The sequence below is a fragment of the Ictidomys tridecemlineatus genome, chromosome 16 (assembly GCF_052094955.1).
Source record: "Ictidomys tridecemlineatus isolate mIctTri1 chromosome 16, mIctTri1.hap1, whole genome shotgun sequence".
NCBI classification, from domain to species: domain Eukaryota; kingdom Metazoa; phylum Chordata; class Mammalia; order Rodentia; family Sciuridae; genus Ictidomys; species Ictidomys tridecemlineatus.
In genome coordinates, this window is record NC_135492.1 from 12,892,851 (window position 1) to 12,918,929 (window position 26,079).

Below are 26,079 nucleotides of genomic sequence, written 5' to 3' on the forward strand. Positions count from 1 at the left end.
TTCTATTAAGAGAAAAAAGGGCAACTATGTTTCATCAGGTACTGACCCAGTGTTCTCTAAAACAGATGTCATATATATGCAAGTAGAGCCACACTTTGGTACAAAGACACACAGTGCTTCCTCTGGTCTGTCTAGTAAATGCTATAGTATGTTTAGGGGTGGGAAAATGTAGTATGCTTCTTTCTCATTTGTGAAGAGCCTCTGGAGGCTCAGGGGCTCAAAGTCATGAATGGAGGCTCAGACCCTGAGGGGTCATGGACAGGTCTCTTGATGTGTATTTAGTGTGAGCATTCATGCCCACTACATGTGTGGATTTAACAACAAAATGTGTTGCATTTTGCTATTCAATATCTTTGTTTCTCAGCCACCTAGTTTCAAATTTTTGAACTCTGCATTTGATGTAGAAAGCTAGGATGTATCATGGAGGACATTTGAAAAGCCAGAATCTGATGCCTGAAGTGTTACAAAACCATCTTTTAAATGCTTTTTATGGACATGAAATCATGAGTAAAATTTTTTAATTAACTACAAAGCAAAAGACATTGATTTCTGGGTTCAGGAATGCATGTCTTGCATCCAAGTAGTGCAGGAGGCTGAGACAGGAGAACCACAAGTTCAAATCCAGTCTTGGTAGTAAAAATGATACCCTAAGCAACTCAGTGAAATTGTGTCTCTAAATAAATACAAAATAGGGCTGGGATATGGCTTAGTGGATGAGTGCACCTGAATTTGCTATACACCCAAAGTAAAATAAATAAATAAATAAGACATTGACACAGGACCATTCTGCCCAGCTGAGATTATGGGAAAAATATTGATGTGATCATAGACTTAAGGCATAAGGTAATTTTATTAATGTGTTTGTTTGGTACAAATAGGCTTTTAAGTCCAGAGACAGCTTTTGAAAAAAAAAAAAAAAGATGATTTGAATTCAATCAATACAGAGAAATTGATGAAAGGACAATTGAACATGGAGAGGTCCACAGAAGAAAAGAGGGCCAAGGATCCAATCATGCTTCCTGCCCACTCCCGTGGGCTCCTGAGTAATGGCCAGTTGGGAAAGGGTTGGGATTTTATGGATTCAGTGTTGGGGAGCTATCTCTGGGTAATTGTAATTTTTCTTTCCAGTATGAAGTTTCTGGTTACCAATGAGGTGTGATCTTACAAGAAATGATTCTTACAGTCTATGGGTTTGTGAGAATTGTCACACATATGAATGATCTGTTTCTTTTTAACCCTTGAAGGATACTTAAAATTTGCCACATTCTTAAAATTTACATGGCTCTTATCCAATATGAGTATTTGGTGAACAACAATACTTTTTCTAATAGAATAGCTTTGCCACATTCTTTGCATTTGTATAGTTTCTCCCTAGTATGAATTCTCTGGTGTTCAGAAATGTGTGATCTTTGATAAAGAGCTTTGCCATAGCCTTTAAATTTGTATGGCTTTTTTCTAGTATTAATTTTCTGGTGTCAAATAAGTTATCATATTTGATTAAAAGCTTTCCCATATTCTCCAAATTTATATGGCTTTTCTCCCATATGAAGTCTCTGGTGTTGACTAAGGAGTGACCTTCAATTAGAAGCTTTGCTACATTACAAATATTTGTGTGGTTTCTCTCCAGTATCAATTTTCTGGTGTTGAGTAAGGCATGATTTTTGATTCAATGCTTTGCCACATTCTTTACGTTTGTATGGCATTTCTCCAGTATGAAGTCTCTGGTGTCGAGTAAGGTGTGATTTTTTATTAAAAGCTTTGCCACATTCTTTACATTTGTATGGCTTTTCTCCTGTGTGAATTCTCTTGTGTTGATTAAGGTTTGATTTTTTATTAAAAGCTTTGCCACATTCTTTACATTTGTATGGCTTTTCTCCTGTATGAATTCTGTGGTGTTGAGTAAGGCATGATTTTTGATTAAATGCTTTGCCACATTCTTTACATTTGTATGGCATTTCTCCAGTATGAAGTCTCTGGTGTCGAGTAAGGTGTGATTTTTTATTAAAAGCTTTGCCACATTCTTTACATTTGTATGGCTTTTTTCCAGTATGTATTCTCTCGTGTTGAGTAAGGCATGATTTTTTATTAAAAGCTTTGCCACATTCTTTACATTTGTATGGCTTTTCTCCTGTATGAATTCTCTGGTGTTCAGTAAGGCATGATTTTTTATTAAAAGCTTTGCCACATTCTTTACATTTGTATGACTTTTCTCCTGTATGAATTCTCTGGTGTTGAGTAAGGTTTGATTTTTTATTAAAGGCTTTGTCACATTCTTTACATTTGTATGGCTTTTCTCCAGTATGAAGTCTCTGATGTTCAATCAGGTGTGATTTTCGATTAAAAGCTTTTTCACATTCTTTACATATGTATGGCTTTTCTCCAGTATGAATTTTCTGGTGTCGAATAAGGCAAGATTTTTGATTAAAAGCTTTTTTACATTCTTTAAGTTTGTATGGCTTTTCTTCAGTATAAATTTTCTGGTGCTCAAGAAGGTGTGATTTTTTATTAAAAGCTTTGACACTTTCTTTACATTTCCAGATTTTCTCTCCAGTATGATTACTGTAGTGTTTAATGAGGTTTGAGCAACATTTAAAGACATTTTCACATTTCTTTAATTTGTAAGGTTTATCTCCATTGTGAAGCCTATTGTTTTTAGTGACAAATAGTTTTTGAGTAAAATATTTTTCACATTCCTTTCTTATGGAGGATTCATCACTTCTCTGATTAACAATTGAGGAATTTTTAAATGCTTTTACATATTTTTTTAATTTGTAGAGCTTCCCACCAATATTAATTCTCTGGAGATCAGGAATTCTTGTAGTTTTATTAAAAATGATTTCACATACCTTATAGTTGTAATTTGTCTCTTGATTATATAAGCTTGGATAAATAAATTTTGAGTATGGATTAAGATCTTTTTCACTTTTCTCATTGTAAAGCTCTTTTAAATGATCACATCGGTGATTTCTAGGATTTAAAAAAAAGGAGAAAATTTTAATGTCTTTCACAGAATTTACATTGTTTTTCACCAAATCAATTATACTGTTAATTACCTAGGGTAAAGACTGTCTACAGGTCTTAAAAGACTTATTATAAATATAGATCTCTCTGAGTATCTACGTCTACTTTTAAATTAAGCAATATTAGATAAGTACAAATACTCCCACATTCATTATAATTCCATGCATTACCACAAGGAGAAACTGTTCATTTCATCATTTTTGTAAAGTAACAATCAGACAGACTACTAAAACTCAGAAATTTCTTCACCTTCTCCTTCTCCTTCTTCTTCTTCAATCTTGTCTAAAGAAATATTTGTGGATATTTACTCAATGGTTAATTTTAAATTATTCCAGTGACTAACTAAAGCATGAAATATACTCCATAGCAAACTTTTCATTTTTTAGAGGAAGGGTTTAATTGCAGATGCTGTTCAAATATATTTAAAAGTACACAAAGATCCTCAAATGTTACTGCCATATGTGTTGTTGTCTCTCTCCAGCTTAGCCAATGCCCCACATCCCTACAGTTCAACCTTGCCTCCAAAACACTATTGTCTAGTTTTAATTTGTGGGGAATCCTACAGACACTGGGACATAATCATTGCCCTGATGAGCTAAAGCATTTTTCATTAAACATAAACATCATCTGAGCTGGGCTGCTCAACTTTCCAGTAAAAATATCTATCACTGAGGGTGTTTTAAAAATTCTTTCTATGTAACTAGCTCACTGAAATATGTTAGAGAATACTTTTGAGTTGTTGAAAACATATTCCTTGAGATGCACAGGTAAGTAGTCCTAGGGCCTCAGAAAAATCTAATAGAAACAGAATTTAGTTCAGTAGAGACATGCATAGGACCAGGAAGTCTCTGTTTCTCACACTCGGAAAGTTTTTCCCATTCCACCCAAAACCACAAAATGCATAGAGCTTTTGGGATATTCACTTGGAGTCTGGCCAAAATCCCTTTTGATATGAAAGATGAAGCAGTGCATGTCAGATGGAGCTGCTGAAAGATATCTATAAACTGTGCATGAAATTTAAAAATAAAGCATGGAAGCCTTTAGGGAAAAAAGTCTTGTATCTGGAAACTCGCAGTTGAAATCCAGCTAGTTTGAGACTATCCAGTACATGTTATATACTACCTAGTTTTGTCTAAATTCAGCATGGCACTGGAAATAGTATCATCCATTGGAGCCACATAGCCACATAGCATCACAGAGATGGGTGAGACAGGACAGAATGCGAATCAACCTGTATCAAGAAATATTCTTCCTGTTGAAATCTTATTTCTTCTTTGATGCACAATCCCTTAAATAAAGAACTGGAAAAAATATCTAGTCATTGTTTTTCAGAACTTATGTGTTCTACAGAATCTATAAGATGTTTTACCTCTTTTAACATAAGTTCTTACCTGGTCTTATATTCCTTTACTAATTATTTCAGATATTTATTTATTTTTTCAGATGGCTCATCACCTTCCAGAAAAGAAATTACTCAGGTGGGATGCTCAATGACCCAAGACATGGAGTAATTATGCTAACTTAAGAGCCATAAATACATTGGTAACTTCACAAAGACTGCTTCAAGTTGAATTGAAATTATATATAAATATTTACAAGCACCTTTGACTCAAACTATCAAGTTTCAGGGAGAAGGTTCTACAAAAGTGGGCTTCTGCAATGGTAGACAGAATCATAAAATGACAAAGACATTATAGATTTTTTTTTCTTACAAATGAGAAGTTTCATGGTAAGCCATTCCTCATTCAAAGGTGGTGTTAAATCACCACTGTGGCTGCTTTACTTTTCTCAAAGGGTTATACAATTATTAGCTTAAGCCCTTCATTGTTCTTCATTTGCCCCACACCATCCCTACTACTTCTATCCCAGACATGTTTTCTAACTCTTAACATGATCCCAGAAAAGTATCAGAAGCCTTTCCCAATTCTCACAAGACCCTCATGTCTGCTTTTGGGGTGTGATGCATTCCTGCAAGCCATTTGGGCTATTGGTTTTCCGGGAAACTGTGCTAAAAGTTCCTGAGACTTTCCTGTGTTTCGATTTTCATACATGACAGATGAGCTGTATGCTTATTTCATGTGTTTTAGAAAGATTTAACTGCTTTTCTTTTTCTTGCTTAATTATTATTGCATTTAAAAAGCAATATCTACCAAACTTTCAGTGTAAAACTATTTAATTACTAAATTGTTCTTTTCAACACAAATGTCTTAGTAAGGTTTGTTGCAGCATTTCCTTAATCTGTATGTTTTTCTTTTCTTTACGTAGAAATACTATGCATGTGTTTAAAATATAAAACAATTTGCCTATACTGTGTAGAAAATCTCCTTCTTATTACCTTATTAAAAATACAGATTAGAATGCTGCAACTTTAAATTAATGATCTGTAAACTTTTCTCTAACCTGCACTTATGTAGAGATTAATAAAGTTTTAAAAACATAACTGATTATAAGCATTTTATAACTTTTTGAGATTTTTTCATTAAAATGCCTATTCCTATTCTAATCCTATTTAAAAGCTGAGCAAACTGGTTGAGTAATTATTTTTCTAAAGATACAGCTTCATAATGCCCTGTAAACATTGTGTAAATGTAATTTGATACATGTTTTTGCAATTTAAAATTTTGTGTATTGCAAGTGGTTTTACACAAAATACTGCGTAGTAAAAATTTTACAATTACTATAAAGTAATTTAAAGTTTTAACCAAAGAATAACTGAATGGCACTAGTTGAGCAGGCAGTCTTTTCAGATGTTTGTAATAATATAAACTGATAAACTTGTAATTTTATGAATAAATTATTTTCATGTTTTTTTTCCATTCATTAAGATAAATTTTCTGAACTTCCCTCTCTTTAAATTTCAATTTCTTGTTTAAAACTAAGTATTAACTCTCCTGCTTTCCATACCTTTGCTTTTTCAAGTTTTGCAAAAAATATTTTATTTCTTGCTCTCCTGAAAATTCTTGGTTTTGATTAGAAGTCATACCTAAAAAAAATAATAGGAAGTTATTTCACTTACTATGGTGAATAACTCTGCAATTATATAAAACTTTATCAAAGTGGGGGGGGGAATAGCCAGATAACAGTATGATTCAAGGCCATTATTACTCAAAAAAATATATAGAATTTACTACCATATGATGACAAAAGCTTTGAGAACTTTGAAAATTATCTTAAGAAATTATAGCACCACAAATGAGGACAAAATGCAAACTGACTAATATTACTACAAAAATGTCATATCATAGCCCTTCACTTCAACATATTCAGACTCCATCTGTGACTCAAATATTTCAGGAAATGAATATCTCTTGTTTGTTTATTTATATTTTTAACGTTGGGGGGATTATTTCATAAGAGAACACAGAGGTATTCTATCACCAAACTAAATCCAAAGGCATTTTTATATTTCTATATATCTATTTCTATATTTCTATATCTATATACTTTTTTTAAAGACAGTTTATAAAAAAGATGCTGAAATTTATTTTAAACTGGCATTCCACTGTCCCAGCTTTCCAGTTATATGGAATTAAATTTATATATCATTGCACATCACCTTTTTTTGTTTACTTTGTAATTCCAAATATTTTCCAAAATGACTATAATGATCTAGTTGATCCAATTTTGAATAGAAAAATATCAATGAAAATAATAGATCACACAATAAAGAGTATAATCAACTCAAGCAAACAAACAATGTAATACTAGTAATTGAAAGTTCAAAAATTGATGTTGTTAATTATCTAAGTAATGCCAGAAAACAACCTGAAATATGTTTAATAAAACAAATAACAATGTAGAAAATTGAAAAAAATAGCAACAGAAAAGGTAAAAATTATATACTAAAAATATTCTTTTAAAAAGAATGTCTCAGGCTGGGGACACAGCTCACATGTTTGAATGCTTGCCTCACATGCAAAAGAATGGGCTTAGTCCCTAGCACCACACACACACACACACACACACACACACACACACGCACAGTCTCATAAATTAAAAATTTGAGGAAGAAAATATATCAAAGGCTAGAATCAATTAAAATACACAGGTACTGCTCAAAAATGTGGTACATGACTGTAATCCCAGTATCTGGGGAGAATGATGTGGGAGCATAATGAGTTCAAAGACAGACTCAGCAATGGTGAGGCACTAAGCACATCATGAGATCCTATGTACTTTTATATAATTCCAAAGTAATGATAAAATAAACATTGAAGGGAATAAAATAAAATAATCACCATAAAATCTATGAAATACAAATTAAGGCAGCTTTTTTCATAGTAGAAAAATTTATAAAATATCAACAAAATTTGAAATCTACAGAAGTAAGTCCTTTATCTTCAGTAATTTAAGTAGAAATGAACTAATTTGAAAAAACTAATCAGAAAATGTGATTAATAAGAATGTATTAAAATAAAATAAAAATATATTAATAATGTCAGATGCAAATCTACAGAAAGTTCTCTTATAATATAAGGTCACAAAAAGACTAAAAACAAAAAGATATAACAAATATTACGTTCAAAATTGCAAAGGTGATAGTAATTATACAAATGAGATAGAAAGTAGAATATCATATAAAGATAAATATGACTAAACACTGGAATACAATCATAGAAGAAACATTTATAACTCCAATCATATTTTTATATATAGAAAGAAATCACAGAAAAAAAAATCTAGAAAGGAATCACAGAAAAAAGTTTCAATAGCACAAAAACCAACACAGTAATAGTAGGATACATCAATCCCCAGTTAATGCAAATAAAAAAACATTATTGCATTAGTACCCAGAGAGTGAAAAAACTTTAGAAAACATTAAAATCTAACTAGGTTTACAGAGGCAATCTTCTTTGTAGTGTATGGAATATTGTTCCAAAGAGATCAGGTTAAAAATACAAAACAATTGTTAAAGATATTAAAATATTGAAGTTGCTTTGAAACATAAAATAATAAGTTGAAACGCAAAAGTGAAAGTGATATTCAAAATTTATGAATATTAGTTCATAAACCCAAATTCAGCAAGGAAGCAAGGCCCTAAGCAACTTACCTAATCACTGTCACAAAATAAAATATAAAAACTGCTGTCAGCTAGGCACTGTAATATACACCTGTAATTCAAGCAGCTTGGGAGTCTGAAACAGCAGGATTGAGTGTTCAAAGCAAGCCTCATCAACAGCAAGGTGCTAAGCAAATCTAGGAGACCATGATTCTATGTAAAATAAAAAATGAGGCTTGAGATGTAGCTCAGTGGACAAGTGCCTCTGAGGTCAATCTCCAGTACCCTTCCCCCAAAAGATCTTTGATGTAGCTTAGTTGTTAAGCACCTGTTCTAAGAAACAATGTCAGTAGCACCCCCCAAAAATCTAAGAAGTATATGTAACACCAAATAATAAGCATTATTTTTATATAAACAAATTAAGTTATTTGAACAATTCTTTGGAATATTCTTGGTGCATCAATAACTACACATAAAAAATAAAAATGCTTCCTGACATAAAATAATAAAAGCCACAATATTCAATTGAATGAGGTTAAATAAGAAAGCCATGAGTAATCAAATTGAAAGTATATCAATTAGCCTTCAACTTGATGGTCAAATCAAAATATATTTACAGAGCTATTCTCATTAAACAACATTCAAAAAAGACCAATGTTGCAAGCCAATCAAGTATCATTTCAAATGACTACATGAAGGCAATTTGGAATGAAAAAGTCAGAAATCTTTTTAAAGATAATAAATTATGTAATATCTACAATGATCAACATTCAGGAGAGTATGTTAAGTAAAAGAGTAATTCACACCCTCCACACACACACACACACAAAAAAAAACAGGTAATTCTTCTGAGAGATATCTATTATACCCAAATATAAAGACCAAAAGAAATGGCATTAAGGATAAAAAAGTAAGAAAAAGGAGAACTTGTTTGAAGAAAATATTTTCTGACGGATTTTAGCTTATCAATTAACATTTTTAAATGTGAATTCCTCTTTAATTTTGGACCTCTTATCTGTATTCTTTGCTTCATTGGTTTCTACCCAATTTGATATGTCTACTGTCATTTTTCTCTTCAGATCCCAAGGTTATTTTATTGGAGATCAAATGGTGACCAAAGATTACAGAGAGACATCAATATTTTGATGGAATATGTCACATTTTGTTATTTTCTTGGAAACTAAAGAAGTCTTTTTAATGTTACCCTCAGTAGGAAAAACCATTTTCATTTTCTACATTGTGAGCACTACTTAGAAAAGATAAGTTACACCTGAAAAGAAAAAAATCTTTAACATTTTCTTTTCTACATAAACAAATGCCCAATCTTTTTACTAAAAACAAGAAACAAACTTTTTAATGCAGAATAAAAGCTACCATAAGATACTCTATAAAGTTACTAAAATAAATATTGGTTTTGAATTAAAATTCTGAATGAAATTTAGGCTCACCAATAAAGAGTATGTTTTTACAGATCTCTAACATCACATCTCCATATAAAGTCTGCTGAGAAGGGTCCAGGAATTTCCATTCCCCTTCCGAAAATTCAATGACCACATCCCTTAATGTCAATGGTTCCTGAAATAAAAATGAAGAAATACATATCACATAAACAATATAATTAATGACATAGTATTTAATTTCATACAAATTTTAATGAGAGTTAAAAAGGGTGGCTTTCACAAATGGTAGTGATGTCAACCATTCAATAATGTACTTTTTTTGTGGTGCCCAGGATTCAGCCCAAGGCCTTTTGCATGAAAGGTAAGCACTGTAACAACTGAGCTATATCCCCAGCCCCAATAATTCATTTTAAGCAGTAAAATTGGTAGAAAATTTTGTTATAATGAAACCCAGGGAGCAGCACAGGTGAAGCAAAACACTGAAGCAAAAAAGTGGGAAAAAATCCAACATAATTCCAAAGGATAAATAATAGTTGCAATTAGTTATTGAATATTCAAAAGAAGCACAACCAAACAAATCAATGATACTTGAGATATACATAGCAAAATTGTAAATAATAACTATACTCATATGACGGTGGTCACCTTAGTGAGTAGAAGACATAAGAGATCACTAAAAACACACTAAAATTTTCAACAGTCCACATAATTATTTGAATGTTTATCTCTAAAGTTGTCTATTTTCTCATTGTTTAAATATACCACAAATCTATACTGTATTTAAAAAATTACTTTCACAACATCACAACTCACTTCTGAAACAAAAGAATAAAGTTTTTAACTATCAAACTATTACAAAACACTTAGGTACTTGGGTCACCTTGAATCACATGGCACAAAGTTATAACAAAAAAAATAAAAAAGCAAATTTAGCGAATAGACTCTTAATCTCTCAGTTCATAAGGAAACTGACATATCAGGTTTAACATTTTCAGATTTGTAAAACCACTCTCACTGTGAAACTGTATCCTCACTTGGCTCATTTCAAAGTAGAAAGTGAGAGAATACTAAGCAGTTAAGGGAAAAAATTCTGAAAGGTTCTTGCACCCTAAATGCCTCTCTGACAGCTTGGAAATACTCCTTTTACCAGGGTCTCAATTATCACTAGTGAACAAACACATACATGAAGTTACTTTAACAGTCTGATCTGTGATGTCTTTCTTCTGAAACAGCATTATTATTATTATTATTTTTAATTTAGGGGCACTCTACCCCTGAAATGCATTTCAAGAAGTTTTGATTTTTTTTTATACTGATAAATGGGCTTACAATGTTGCTTAGGGTCTCTGAATTACTGAGTCTTGAATTATATTTACTTTCTTCCTACCTTATTTTTCCACATCACTATGATTACAGGTTTGTGCCACCTTTCCTGACTCTGCAACCACTTTTGATACCAAATGTGCAAACTTGCACAACAACCAATATTTCAACAACTATTAGTCCAATAATTCAGTTCTAACACCATCTAGTACAGATTCCACAAGTTTGGTTTCTCTACTATCAAATTTTACTAACTGATGTGCCAGTTTCAAGCCCCAGAATAAAACAATATGAATATTTATAATTCATTTCCTATAAATTAGGGGTCTCTACATCTACTCACTAAATTACTTATTCTGATAAAAAAGAACACACTTATGTATACCAGCTTGTTATAAATTATATAAATCTGGAAGTTGACAATTGAAACATTGCATAGAATATAAAAAAGTCAGAGGAAAATGGGACACTATATAGGCCATTTTAGGAAATAAGTGGTTGAAGATATTACCTCCAATTTTTATGTTCTGCCATAGAAGAGCCCCTTTCCCAATATGATTTAGAAGATCCTCACTATTTTAAATATGCTGATTCAGATACTCATTATGAATATTCCCATTGTTTTACATAAAATAATATTTAAGTGAACACTTTACATTCAGGGATAAGAACAAAATATTTGTTAAAAAAAAAAGAACAGGTTGGTATTCTCTAGATAATTTCCTTCATATGAAACCCTTAGAATACTGAGCCATCTCATGGCAGCCCAAACCAACATACACACAATTTTCTTAAAACTCTTAAGTATTCATTGGCTTCAGGGTAAAGGATACTTTATTTGGAATTTCGATTTTTTTTTTTTTTTTGGTTCAGGGGGATTCTACAACTAAGATATATTCTAGGCCTTTTATTTATTTATTTATTTTTGAGACAGTCTCTCACTAAGTTGCTACACTAAGCTTCAGTTTTGAACTTTCTTCCTCAACCTCCAGGTTGTTGTGATTACTGGCATGTCACAATATGCCCAGAAAGATAGGAATGCTCTAACCTCCTTTGGTCCATTTTCATTTCACCTTATTTATTTGCTATTTCTTCTAAAAAGAAACCCTTGACAAACTAAGATTTTGGATGCATCCATATCTTATATTTGATGAATTTGAAGTATTGCAAAGTAGATTTAGTAAAACAAAATCTGCTTATTACCTATCTCTGATTTTTTTCCAATCTGACATTCTAGAAATAGCTCCACAGCAATGAAAATTATAGCCACAGATACAACTAAGATCTTATTTAACCTTCAATGATGTTCTTTTTCAGGCTCAAAAAAATTACTTTAGTTTGAATACAATTTTATTTGAAATTTGCCTCTATCTTTTCTCTTCAACAACTTTTCTTAACTTTTCAAATATTAGTGATACATTGCATTTTATACATAATAAAAATATTAGACTAAGTGAGATATGCTCAATTCACCAAACTATTTATTTAAATATTTAGTTTCCCCCCCAAACTTGAGGCATTACATTATGTCTTCCAATTAGCATATACTGAGTTTTTCCTTGAAGACTTGTGCACAAACACACTAGAATTTTTTTTTTCTAAATCCTTGCTACAGCTTATTCTCCTTTCAAATTATGGCCCCTTAAAATCAATCTTCCCTACATGAGTAAGAACAAGGAGGACAACAAATCATATTTGCCCTTTTTTCAGTTACAGAATCAATAGATCTGAGCAGTAATGTGTTTCTGGGGAGCTGAACCTAACATTTGGGGAAGATAAAATTAATATTCCAATATCTGAACTATTTAGATGAAACCTATAAAGGATATTTCTGTAATCTCTAGAGTATCTAGAGTATCCAGCTAGTCCAACAAGGTGTTCCATTCCCTGACCACAAGTTGCTCTGTAGGAAGAGAGGATTACACACAGGTTAGCATTCTCTAGGTAATTCAACAAACAGGGAACCTGTGGGCACCTTGGATCAGCTTCATGTAATTTTTACCCCATACCCTCAAAGACATGGCAGATACTGAAGAGACATCACACTCTAAACTTTCTTAAGGGGGCCCTAAACTTGCTGTCTATGCTTATGAAAAACAAATAAACACAAGTTCAAAGATTTTTTTTAATTTAATATCAAGGATTAAACTCAGCAGTGCCTACACACTGAGCAACATTCACCTCCCCTTTAAATTTTTATTCTCAATATATTAATTTTAATAGGCTGAATTATTCTGAGATTATGAATTTGCATCTTCACACTTGACATTAGGTACAAATACTTTTTAAAGAGTTTCATGTTATAATCACATGTTCCTCTCATGTAAAAGTACAACCACACAAATGCACACACACACTCACTTTTTAAAATTCCATACAAAGCTAAAAGAAAAAGATGAATTCAAACTCTGTGTAATTTGATATATTCCAGAGAACAATACTTCATAATATATAGCAGAGAAAATATGGCATTTAGGAGAATCATGCTTGCCTACATTGGAAGATGCACTTAAAAAAGTGGGTGCCCCCTGATAAGGAAAGAGAAACTGAAAACTCCTTGGACCACAACTCCTCTCAAATATGAATTATTTATATGAGTCAAAATTCTCATGTCCTGATCCTGTATTTAACAACCACTCTGAAGGGGTGTAGGTAAGAAAGTACAGAGCTGGTTTCAAGCCAGACAGAGGTCACCAATAAGAGGACAAAAAGTAGAATCCTGACTGTCAACCCCATTCTTAGGGACAGACGTGGCAGTATATTGAGCTCTATCAAATTTAGACTAGGGTTAAAATATTACAAAGGTGACCTCAGGAAAGTGCAGGTTCTCACAGTTAGTTATGAATATTTTACTCAGCCCATTTGTTTTATTTTATAATGCCCAGCCCTGAAGTCGTCTTATTTTTAAATAATCTAGACCCTGAAAGTCAGAAGGAAAGGGCCCATTACAGAGCCACCCAGGCATCCAAAAACCTGGAGATGGATCAAGAGAAATGCCTGAGACAGAGATGAATTGTTTCCCAGAATTTGAAGCCTTACCTCTATTCTATCCTTTTTCCTCTGATTCAATAATTATCACCTCAATCATTTTTATTTTATAATTTTTACCTGAATAGAAAAAATACCATGTTTAGACCCCTGTGCCTCTGAGTGCAAGATGAATAATTTTTACTCAGGCTGTAGGACCCAAAAATAATAAAATGTTAATTATATTCCTTCTCAGACAGAGCTTTCTATGTGCAAGAATACCTGGCCATAAAAGGGGACATAAGTATTTAATGTTAAATATAATTTTATATCAATTATCAATGACAGTAATACTAATGACAGATTCACAAATGCAAATAATAGAGTGAAAATTACTTTACATTTTTGGATTTCATAACCTTTATACTCTGGATAAATAAGGCTTTTTGTTCGTTTGTTTGTTTTTGTTCCAGAGATAGACCCCAGGAATGCATTACTGAGGAACATCTCCAGTTGTTTTCATTATTTTTTTTTTTTGCCAGAATCTCACTATGTCTTTGAGGCTGTCCCTAAGCTTATGATTAAATTTCTTTAGTATCCTGATTCACCAGCATTACAGGTATGCAACAACACACCCAGGTCATGTTCAGAAATTTTGAAGCAACTAGATTTTAGAAAAAGTAGACAATCTTCTACACATCATAGTTGGAAGAAATAAAATGATAAATATATGTGTAACTGAACTTTTAGAGTTTGTAAGAAAAACAAATAAAATAAAGTATTATAAGAATGTATAAATAAATTCTTATAAATTATTATAACTTATAGGTTATTACAAATAATTGGCACTTTATAATTATTTAAGTTATAAAATAATTAAACATTACATTATATAATAAAATCATGATTAGAATTTCTAAGTTTTCTTTTTTATATTTTTAACCCAAATATTCATAATTGGGTTAAAAATATAAACAATGAAAATTGTTAGCTAACTACATGTATTTTTTAATTAAATTTTCAAATCTCAAACTTCTTTCTACTTCTAATACTTCTCAATGAAGATCAACCACATTCCAAGAACTCATTACCCACATGTGGCAAATAGCTGTCACATCACAAGTGTATATCTGATATGCTGTGATTCCCTGGACTGCAGATAATTGAATGAATAAAACCCTCCTTTCTTATCAGAGGTAAAGAAATATGTCTTCCTTAACAATATTGCTCCTTTAAACCAAATGAGAAAGAAATGATATTTTTAGACCAAGGAGTATGATCTAAGGTGAGAGTTGCCTAAGGCAGGCCATTCTTCCAAACTGAAAACTCTTAAGGTCAGTAGCCTTTTCATATATTAGACAGAAAACAATGGATGATGCAAATCCAGGGAAAAGTGTCCTCATGTCTTCATATCTGTCTACACCTTGAAACTGAAATTTAGTTGTGAACAAAAAAAATAATTTTTTTGTTTGTTTTGCCATTGGGCCTTCATCCTAGTGATCAAGCTATGGTTGTCTGGTTTATCTTTTGTTGCAGAGTTAAAGTACTACTAACATTTTCATGTCTACATGAATTTTGGCATTACTCAATATAATTTTATAGGACTTTAAACATTAAATCAAAAAAGATAAATTCAGTGCTTTTTCCAAGCCTAAATCTATGCAGTTAACTTGAAATTAGAATGTTTTGAATTCTGGCTTCCTGTTTCCATTAAATGTATTTAAGCTATTAAGTATTACAAAACTGTTAATTATCACAAACTACCAGCAAACTAATTCATGAATCAAATGAGCAGTTTATGAGCAAGCGAAATTTGGACTGAATTTATCTGATCTATTTTGATTTCAGCAGATACTTTACAAGTGTAAGCTCAGCTATTTGACATGGTTACCCTATTTCTGAAAGAGAAATGGCTGTCCACTCTGGTCTTTTCATTTTGATGAAAATGAAAATCTACTGTTGTTTTTCATTCTCATCCACATAACCTCTTCTCCTTCATAAGCCTAATATGAGCTTCTTCTTCTTAAGATGATGAAGTTTACAAAGACAAAAACAGAAAAAATTCAAGACACTTTAGATCTAAGCACAATACCAGTACATTTGCATACTCTCTCTCTTCTATTTGGTGTAATATAATAGCTATTTTTAAATTCACATATTGGCAAAGAGATACTGCCTCTTCATAAGGACACTTATAAAAGAACATTGCCAATTGCTGAGATACAGGGAAGGATATGGAACTGGAGATATTTTTTCATTTTATGCTTTTTTTTTCCTTTTCACACTTTTTATGTTTATTCTAAATGAATAAAACTTTACAATGCCACAGGTACTAAAAGGTTATTCAGGTTTTAAACTTAGAATCACAATGGCCTGCCTCAAGAATTCATATTTTCCCCAGGTCACAATAATCATGAAACTTTTCTAGGGCTCTTGATATAGTTCAATTGAATGCAAAAGACCCTTGGTTGAATTACCAGCACTAAAAAAATCATAAAAAATTTTCTAAGAATTAAGAAACTGAAGAATTACACCTATGCTATAGAAGCACAATTTTTTAGGCCTCATATCCTTTACTATTTTTTTTCTATTCAAACACTTTTAAAAGCATTCAAGTTTGTGTGTGTGTGTGTGTGTCTGTGTGTGTGTTTAATAGGGAATAATTTTGGTAAATTAATTTGGACTATGTTTTGAAAATAAAGCTAAATGATTCATTTTTATTTTTCATCATGAGATTATAGTAAAAATGTACATTACACACAATGTATCTTCAACTTTGTTTATTTATTTATTTTTTTGGTGTTCATAGTCTACTTATGATTTTTAACCTAGAATAACCTTAGACATTATTTTTATAAAAGAGTTTCTTAATATGAAAGCAAGAGAAAAAGATAGGTATACTGAAAAAATATTTCCTCCACAAGGAATTTGAATAAACATCTGAAGATATATTAAAAAACATTCTTTGATTTTTTTTCAACATGGCAAAACAATTCACTATATACCCCCACATGAAAGGCTGAAGTCGACAACTCCAAACAACACACAAGGAAACCACTTGGAGCAAATGTGTTTTCAACTATGAACTAATGGTTCCTAGTTCTGGCTAAAGTGTACAGTCACCTGAAGGGCTCCTTAATTTCCAAAAATAAAAATAAATAAATATTGTATTAAAACAATGTAATCCATATCCCTGGAGAAAAACCCAGGCATATGTGTCTTTGAAAGATATGAAATAAATTATCATGTGCAGTAAAAACAAAACAAAAAAAAACTACTACTTTAAATTAACATCTTTTGATGAATGAGTTGCAAAGACATATAAGATATGTGCTCATGACTTTGGCCACCTAATTTCTCAGTATTTTTTGTTTGTGTGGTTTTTTTAGCTATGAAATATACTTGTGATAATCAACTAAAAAATAAAAAATTTTATTTTTAAATCAAAGTTCTGGAGATTATTGTTGATAAATGCTTGGTGTTATACATTTATGTTTGAGGTGAGTGAGCATATTATGGCAGAAGCCCATGGAAAACAGAAGCACCAGGTGTCAACAATTCCTTCCATGTACATACTCTAAATATGATTTATTTTTGCAAATTTTTCACTAAATAAAACATCCTTGAACATAAATCTTAAATATGTGGACTATTATTGAGCAATTATTCAAACCTGAGTGCCTGTGTTATATTATTGATATCCTTTGCATACACTGATAATTGATATTCATTTTGCCAATTCAACTCAGTTAAAAATTACTGGGAATACACCAGAAACAGTTTTAAGTGCCTTGATTATGAACCACATCATTTTATCAAATAATTTAATTATAGAAAATTATTTAAAAAATGTGTTAAGCCATGTGTTGTGCTGCATGCCAATAATCCTAGCAATGAATGTGTCTTATGCTTTTGGATTGCAAGTTCAATGACAGAATTCATAACATAGTATGGTGTCATTTCAAAGAAAAAAATTATATTCACAAAGTGTATATTTTTCCAATGGGGGGGGAATAAATATAAATAAATAAATATATACATATATATATTTATATCTCCACTGGTGTGTGTGTGTGTGTGTGTGTGTGTGTGTGTGTGAGTGTGTGTGTGTGTGTGTGTATTTAGTGATACTTACTTTCATCCTCTGTACTGAGGAAAAAAAGTGAATACCAAATGGTTGCTGAATTGAATAAATAAATAAAGTTATGTTGAAGTGTTAGGACATGGATAAATGCTTGAGAATGATAAAATATTAAAATAGAAAGAAAACCAATTAGAGATTTATACCAAATCATAAATTTTTACTAGTATTCTGAGAAACATAATTATTTCACAAACATAACTTTTAAAATTTTCATTAAAGTATGGACGAATGGGGGGAGAGAAAGGGAGAGAGAAGGGAAAGCATATGGAAATGGTAGGAGACCTTCAGTGATACACAAAATTATAAGAGGTTATGAGGGGCAAGGGGGAGGGGGAAAAAAGGGGAGAGAATTGAACAACAGCAGAGGAGGTAGAGAGGGAAGATGGGAAGGGAGGGGAGGGGAGGGGGGATAGTAGGGGATAGAAAAGGTAGCAGAATACAACAGTCACTAATATGCCATTATGTAAAAATGTGAGTATGTAACAGAAGTGAGTCTGCAATACGTATTTGGGGAGTTCAAAACCCAATTGAGACAAATGTATGAAAGATGATATATCATGAGCTCTGTAATGTTTTGAACAATCAATAAAAAAAATAGAAAAAAAAGTATGATGCACATACAAAACCACATAAAGCATTTATGTAAAGATTCAGAAGTTATTCAAAAGTAAACACATTTTGAATCAGCCTTGCTCAGGACAGTCTAAATCAGTTTTTTCATCTACTATTCCAAAAAGCAAAAAGGTTCTTTTTTTTTTTTTTTAAAGAGAGAGTTAGGGAAACAGAGAGAGGGAGGGAGGGAGGGAGGGAGGGAGAGAGAGAGAGAGAAAGAGAGAGAGAGAATTTAAACATTTATTTATTTTTTCTTAGTTCTCGGCGGACACAACATCTTCGTTGGTATGTGGTGCTGCTGAGGATCGAACCTGGGCCGCACGCATACTAGGCAAGCCCGCTACCGCTTGAGCCACATCCCCAGCCCCGCAAAAAGGTTCTTAATAACTAGCATGGGAATGTTTTATTACATAAATGTAAAATGTATCTTAAAAAATAAATATTTTACCAGTTACCCAGATTTAATACCTGCATATTATATGCCATTTTTATTTTTTCTATGCTTCTACCCATTTCACAACATAGGCCACCCATCCTCCTTGTATATTTATTTTTTTTGATGTCATATGTACATGTGTTGAATGTCATAGAAATACATTATATAGTTATTAAAAAATTGGAATGTTAAAAACCTTCACTGCTTTTAAGCACAGAGTATTTACATCATTGCCCCCCCCAAAAAAAAACCATTTTCTTTTACATGCAACTTTGTTTCCCCCAGAAGAATGTTAGTGTAATGTATTATAAAAACTATAATTTTAGTTTGCCTGGTATAATGCAATATAATTTACATACAGCTGCTGAAAGAGTCAATAAGCATGTGTGCATCAGTAAAGTGTTCCTTTATATTTTGACTGCTTTTGTATTTTATGGATGCACTACAAATTGTTCATTTCAACATTCAAGAACATTTGAGTTATTTCTTATTTTGGATCATTAGGATGAATGGGGCCATCAATAATTTTAAACAAATAATTATTCCACTCAGCTTATTCTTTCTTAGTATTTCAATGACACTATATTTTATTTTTACTGGTTCCTAAAAAAATTATAATTTCTATCTTATCATTTCCATTTAATTAGAGCCAATATTATATGATTTTACTAAATACAAAATAAAAACCTTACCACAGACTGTTTATTTTCTTGTACCCTTTGTGCAAGTACTATAAATGTTTATGTACACATTACCCCAAAATACACTGCATAATTTTTGTACAAAATAACCATAGATTATTATAAAACAAAGAGAAACAAGTGTCAATCTAAAGGTTGATAATATATGTCAGCCATGGTACACACCTATAATTCCAGTGACTTGGGAGGATGGGGCAGGATCATCACAAGGACAAATAGTTCCTCTGCTACTTAGTAAGGCTCTAAGTCACTCAGCAAAACACTGTCTCCAATAAAAATATAAAAAGGGCATGGGAGCACAGTATTGGTCTCAGTGCTTAAGTGTACCTAGGTTCAATCAATGGTACCAAAAAAAAGATTTCTAATATATTAAAAAATTTAGGAAGTGTGATAAAACTTTGGCAATAATACAGCACATACAGAATTCAATAGATAATACTGAGAAATTATAAAATGTTATTAGTGACATTTTGGCTGCAATATTAATAGGTATTATTAATAGTTTTTGTTAAATTTTCTTTCCTATGTGCACATATTTCTAAGTATATATTTTTAATATAATTATTTATAGGTTGAGGTACCATTTAAACAACAGAATATAGTATTCTTTTATACTGATTGTTTTATGTTTTACAAGACACGTTTTCTCAGCTTTTTTAAGTTTCAGGAAAGTGAATACATAAACGGTTTCAAAGTCACTGAACACTAACAATAATGAGTATAGAGATCCTTTAATACCCCTGGTAAAAACTCTAAGACACATTAGAGATGAAAAACAGTTCCATGTGACAATTTTGAATTTAAGTCTTCACTCTCAAATTTTTATGTAAACAATGACAACACACTTTAGATAACATTCATCCAGAAATTCACCACATTAGTCAGAAGTCCAAGTGTGTATGCTTTGTTGACTTTTCCATTGTATCTAATTTTTTTCTATTTTTAAACACTTAATTTATAGCGACCTTGAAAATATCTACTTTTTTAGCTCTGTTATAACTCATTAGGGAAAGAATCAAAATTAAATAGCAAGAGACATAAGTAAGCTACTTAGTACATACCTTACTTTTACCATATTAAAAACGTTGGTTTGAACCTCAAAAATCTACAATTCAGAAACAAAAAGGAAAAAAAAAACAAGACCACCAACGGAAACAAATACATCCACTCAGTGAAAGAAGTGAAAGAAACATGAACCAGTAAATTTTCTATTCTCAATTAAGTAGATGACAGATGCAATGAGGAATTACTCTAATTTTTAAAAATAAAAACATATTTTCAGGAAGTTTGTCAGAATCAGCCCTACACTTTTGAACACTGCAAAAAATAAAATATATTAAAAGTATTTTAGTACAAAATATTTTATAAAGAATAAGTAATGAGAAGTTATATAAAAGATCGAGTCACATCTGCAGTAAGCAGGAGGTAAGATATTAAATAAATAAATAAATAAATAAAATACTGAAGAATTTGCCTTACCAAGCTCATTCTGTTTCTGAAAATATGCTAGGAAGCTTTCAATTACACTTGCAAATATATATAAACAACCTGGACAACCAGTATTTATATTTGATACCTACCACTTTAGGAAGATTCAGTTTGGTTACATTGTCAATTGAACTTGCAAAAAAATCAATAGATTCTTATTGCAACTAAGGGAAATAATCACAAATATAACAGCTTAAAATAATAAAAACTCATTCTTTTATAGTTATGGATGTTTCTATTATCAGGACAGAGGATTAATAATAAATATTAGCAAAGACACACTCCTTCAGAAACTCTGGAAAAAAATCATTCCAGCTTTTAATGGCTATTGATACTTTTTCTGTGGTTACAAATGTTTCCCTTCTCCTAGTAGTGATATAGCCTTCAAAAGAATAAAGAGAGACGACTACACACACACACACACACACACACACACAGAGAGAGAGAGAGAGAGAGAGAGAGAGAGAGAGAATGGTGCTGTGATGACAAGTTACAACATTCAAGCCTCATAGAATCTGAGAACTATAGCAACATAGAAATTAGATCCTCCTTTGAGCTTATTTTTATTCTTGCACAGAGTATTTGACAGAATTACACAAAAAAATAAAATTTCTTGCACAGTGGATGAAGGAAGAGAGGGGACACTGATCCAGGAGAATGTATTAAGACAGGTTAATTATGCTCAAAAGTGACTATGACAGATTAAAATGTGACATCATACACTATCTCTAGATGCAGAGCAGAGGACAGAGCTGTGTACAGAGTGGAAGTCTTATTTCTTTTATTCTTAAAACCCTTGAAACCCTCTCAATTACATGGAGCTTTGGATTATTCCCACTAATACTCTATTTATACTTTCTGCCTGTCCTTGGTCATCCTCTTACAATGAATGTGCATGGTACTTACTAGAATACTGGGAAAAAAAACTATATCTGTGACCTATATTACTCAATTTTTAAGACCCTTTCTTGTTTATTTTCATGGATTTATGTATGTGAAGGCCAATTTTTAATATCGTAGAATAGGAACACTGAGGTATCCAAGCTAAAATATAAAGTGAGAGAAAATACTTGCAAAGTACATATGTAGCAAAAAGTTGATATGACAGAATGAAAGTGGTTTATATTTGTGAGGAAAAAAATAGGCATACCAAAAGCGTATGTTACGGTCAAAATATTTCTAAATTCACTTAATTAAAGAGGAAATATTAAACCATTATATAAATTTACAAAAAGGAATATAAATTATGACTATTGAGACAAGTTTACAAAAAAAGTAAATTCACTATTGCATATCAATCAGGAAGGAGAACATGAAATAGAAAGACAAAAAAAAGTGACTGAAATTACAAGCCTTGTAGAAAATTGACTTGGTACTGCCTACATAGGTATACCTCAATGAGTCATCAGTTCTACCTTTGGACATCAAAATATTATAAATTTTCCAACAGGTTACTGCCACTGCTGTTTTCATCATGAAAATACACTGCTTCTGCCACCATCTTCCACTGTCTAGGTTCTCTAAGTCAGGGCCCTGGTTACCAACATTCTCATGAGCCCATGCCCAGTCTTACAACAATGTCAGAGTAAAGCATAAGGAATGTGCAATCCTTGAGAATCAAAGATCTGAATGTGGACACAATGAAAGAAAAAGCAAATTGGAACAAGTAGAAGAAAAAATGGTGAAGGACTAATAGAATGGCTCTAAGGAGGATGAAAAAACTGCTAACTGTGTATTAGATGAGAAAAGTGGTTGATCCCTATGGGGAAAAAGACAGGAAATATTGTGGCAGCAGGATACTTACCCCAGTGGCCTCATATTTGGACATTTCTAAAAACCAGAATGCTGTAATCAAACAAGTATGCCACACACCTGGCTTCCTGCTCTTAGAGCTTTACCAGAAATGCCACTCTCATTTTCTTTCAAGACTTTGAATTTATCCCTGTCCAGGCACTGCTCATCCAACTTACATCTGCTGGTTCTCTACTTCTGAACCTGTTCCATTTGAGCTCCCTCAGATTGTCTCCAGTAACTCATACCTAATTTTTTTTGTCTTTTTCTTCAAACAATCCCACCAATCTTTATACTCAGGTAACCTCTCAGAACTGAACTCTTAATGCTCCATCCCTGACATTTTGAGCTACCCCTCTTTTTTATGACTCCTGGAACACTCTCCTATTTGCTCTACCAAAGAAGCTTCAGGCATAATTGGTGTAAGATTTTGTTTGCTACACAATGAGATACATATTTTACTCATTTCTTGTACAATTAATAAAATAAATAAATGATCCCACTCGTTTTTTGTTTGTTTGATTGTTTGTTTAAAGAATAATACTTTAAAATAACTAGTTTAAACAAAAAATATTGAAGTTACCACTAGGGTGACTGGAGTGTATAGTGAAAGCAAGCGGACACGAAGCTGTTCTCTGCATCATTAATGTTCTATTTCTTAATAGAAATAGTAGTCACATAGTATGTTCCACTTGTAATAATTCATTGAGTGTGATGCTGATCAAGTATTTGCATTGTTAAATATAATCAAATTAATTTCATAAAAGTTGGTGGGGAATAGCATAAGGAAGACAAAAAATTAGGGTACTAGAAATTACACTATTAAATGATTAATTCAAAATAAAAGTAAGAATTAATTCACTAAATATCAGTCTCGATATTTTGAGAAAGGCAATTTTTATAGGTAGAGAGTATAGAGAAAATACTAACAAAGGAGTAATATTTGATCATATTAACAGTGACTATAGCATAGAAAGTATCAGTAATTCCAAATGTTGCACTGAGAACACAACTAAAATTAAAAGAGCTCTGGTAAATTTTTTAAGTAAAATTTTTATATTATTTATATATTATATACTTGTAAAATGTATGGCATGTATAATGATACCTCATTTAATTATGTGGATACATTATAGAAAATGCACCATAAGGTGATTAATGCAGGGTACTTAGATAATTCTACATGGTATATACCACTACACACCTAGGTTATAATTTAGTCATTAGAGTACATAAAGTCCATCATTAATGAAAACATTGTGCTACATATGACTATTGAATTTAACATTATAGCAATCAATATAGATATCATGATGAGGTGAGTTATTAGCCCTGTGGAACTAAAGACAGAATACTTAAGAAGACTCTGGTCATTTAGACAATGATATAACACAGAAACAGAACTACCATAAAGGAAAAAAAAAAGATAAAGTTTCCGAAAAAATCTGCTTAAACAATGCAGTATCTGCATAACAAAACATTCCATTGTATCATTTTCTGGTATTACTTAATAAATCATTCACTGGTAAAATATACCTTAATATAAAAAATATAAGATATGCCAAAGTTTTTACGAGAAAAATTTATACAGTGTACATAATGGTTGTTGATTGTAATACCAGCTACTTGGAAAAAAAAGAAATATTGCAAAATTAAAATCAGCTTAAGCATCTTAGTGAGATACTTACTCAAAATAAACTTTAGAAATGGCTGTGAATGTGTCTGAGTAGTATGACACACCTTTTTTTTTAATCATGAAGAATAATAAAATAATAATAACATTAAGAGACAGAAATATGGTTGTTTATTTTCAAAGTTAAATGATACCTTTATTTATTTTTTTTGAGAGAGAGAGAGAGAGAGAATGTTTTAATATTTATTTTTCAGATTTCAGAGGACAAAACATCTTTATTTTATTTTTTTATGTGCTGCTGAGGATCAAACCCAGCGGATGCCAGGAGAGCGTGCTATGGCTTGAGCCACATCCCCAGCCCCTAAATGATACCTTTATAACAAAACAGGAAAATACTTAAATGCAAATCATATTTATAATATGATACCATTAAAGGGTACAAACTGAAGTAACAAATTTAGGAAAAACTAATTGCCTCACATATGACAAAATGTATGCCTCACATATGAAAAAGGAGTAACAGAAGCTAGGGCAAGAGGATCCCAAACCTTAGCAACACATCCAAGCCCATAAGCAAATTAGAGACCCCATCTAAAACTTAAAAAAAAATTAAAATATTAGGGGATGTTGCACAGTAGTTAAAAATCCCTAATTTTTTTTAAGAGAGAGAGAGAGAGAGAGACAGAGACAGAGAGAGAGAGAATTTTAATATTTATTTTTTAGTTTTTGGCGGACACAACATCTTTGTTTTTATGTTGTGGTGAGAATCCAACCCGGGCCGCACGCATACCAGACCATCGTGCTACCTCTTGAGCCACATCCCCAGCCCAAGAATCCCTGATTTTCAAACTGGGCACCAAAATAGTAAATAAAAATAAAAAGAATATTAAAAACAGAGACTCCAAAATAGAGAAATAGATCTTAATTTTGCTTGTGCTGAAGAAGGATCCTCACATTAATACTAATAAGAATACAAAAAAAATGATATTTATCTATTTTCTTGCAAGGGCATCCATGGGCTTAAGACCCTGGGATTGGAACAGAGAATTTAAATCACAAATAACTTAGTTTATGGCTTTATGGGTGTTCAGCAAACAAAGAGCTTTAGTCTTCAGCTTGCCCCTCTAAAAATTCCATGAAAGCCAATTTTTCCCAGCAGGAAAATTTTTCTTTATTGACTGATGTAATATCTCAACATCTTCCATTCAATGGAAGAAACTAGTTACCTCACATATAAGAAAACATTTTAGAGAAAAAAAAGTAGGAGACTTAGGCAGAGGACCCCAAATAAAAAGCCATTCCATATGCTCAAGTTATAGAAATAAAGCTTACTGATCATAGGCAAATCACCCCTAGATCACAAAATATTTGTTTACTATTGATTTGCAAGCATCTAAATGGGCTTCTAATATCCCAAGCAGTAGTTCAGATAAGGGGTTATAAAGCATATATATTTGTTAATTCCCAGAAAAGGTTTCCACACACTCTCTCTGTGGATACTTGACAAACTGGACTCCACAATCTTCCCTGACATATTTGATAAACAAGTCAAATAGTGGACAAT

At 31.8% G+C, this 26,079-nt stretch overlaps 1 protein-coding gene across 1 annotated transcript in view; it reads right to left on the bottom strand.

Moving 5' to 3' along the window:
* Nucleotides 1-831: 831 nt before the first annotated feature.
* Nucleotides 832-26,079, bottom strand: part of LOC144371203 (uncharacterized) — a 43,944-nt gene continuing 18,696 nt past the window's right edge. Inside the window, exons 3-4 of the mRNA XM_078033634.1 lie at nt 9,501-9,595; nt 832-2,967 (exon numbers count right to left, since the gene is read on the bottom strand). Coding sequence (XP_077889760.1) covers nt 1,599-2,967; nt 9,501-9,595 — 1,464 coding nt within the window. The 3' untranslated portion in view covers nt 832-1,598. The remainder of the gene's footprint in view (nt 2,968-9,500; nt 9,596-26,079) is intronic.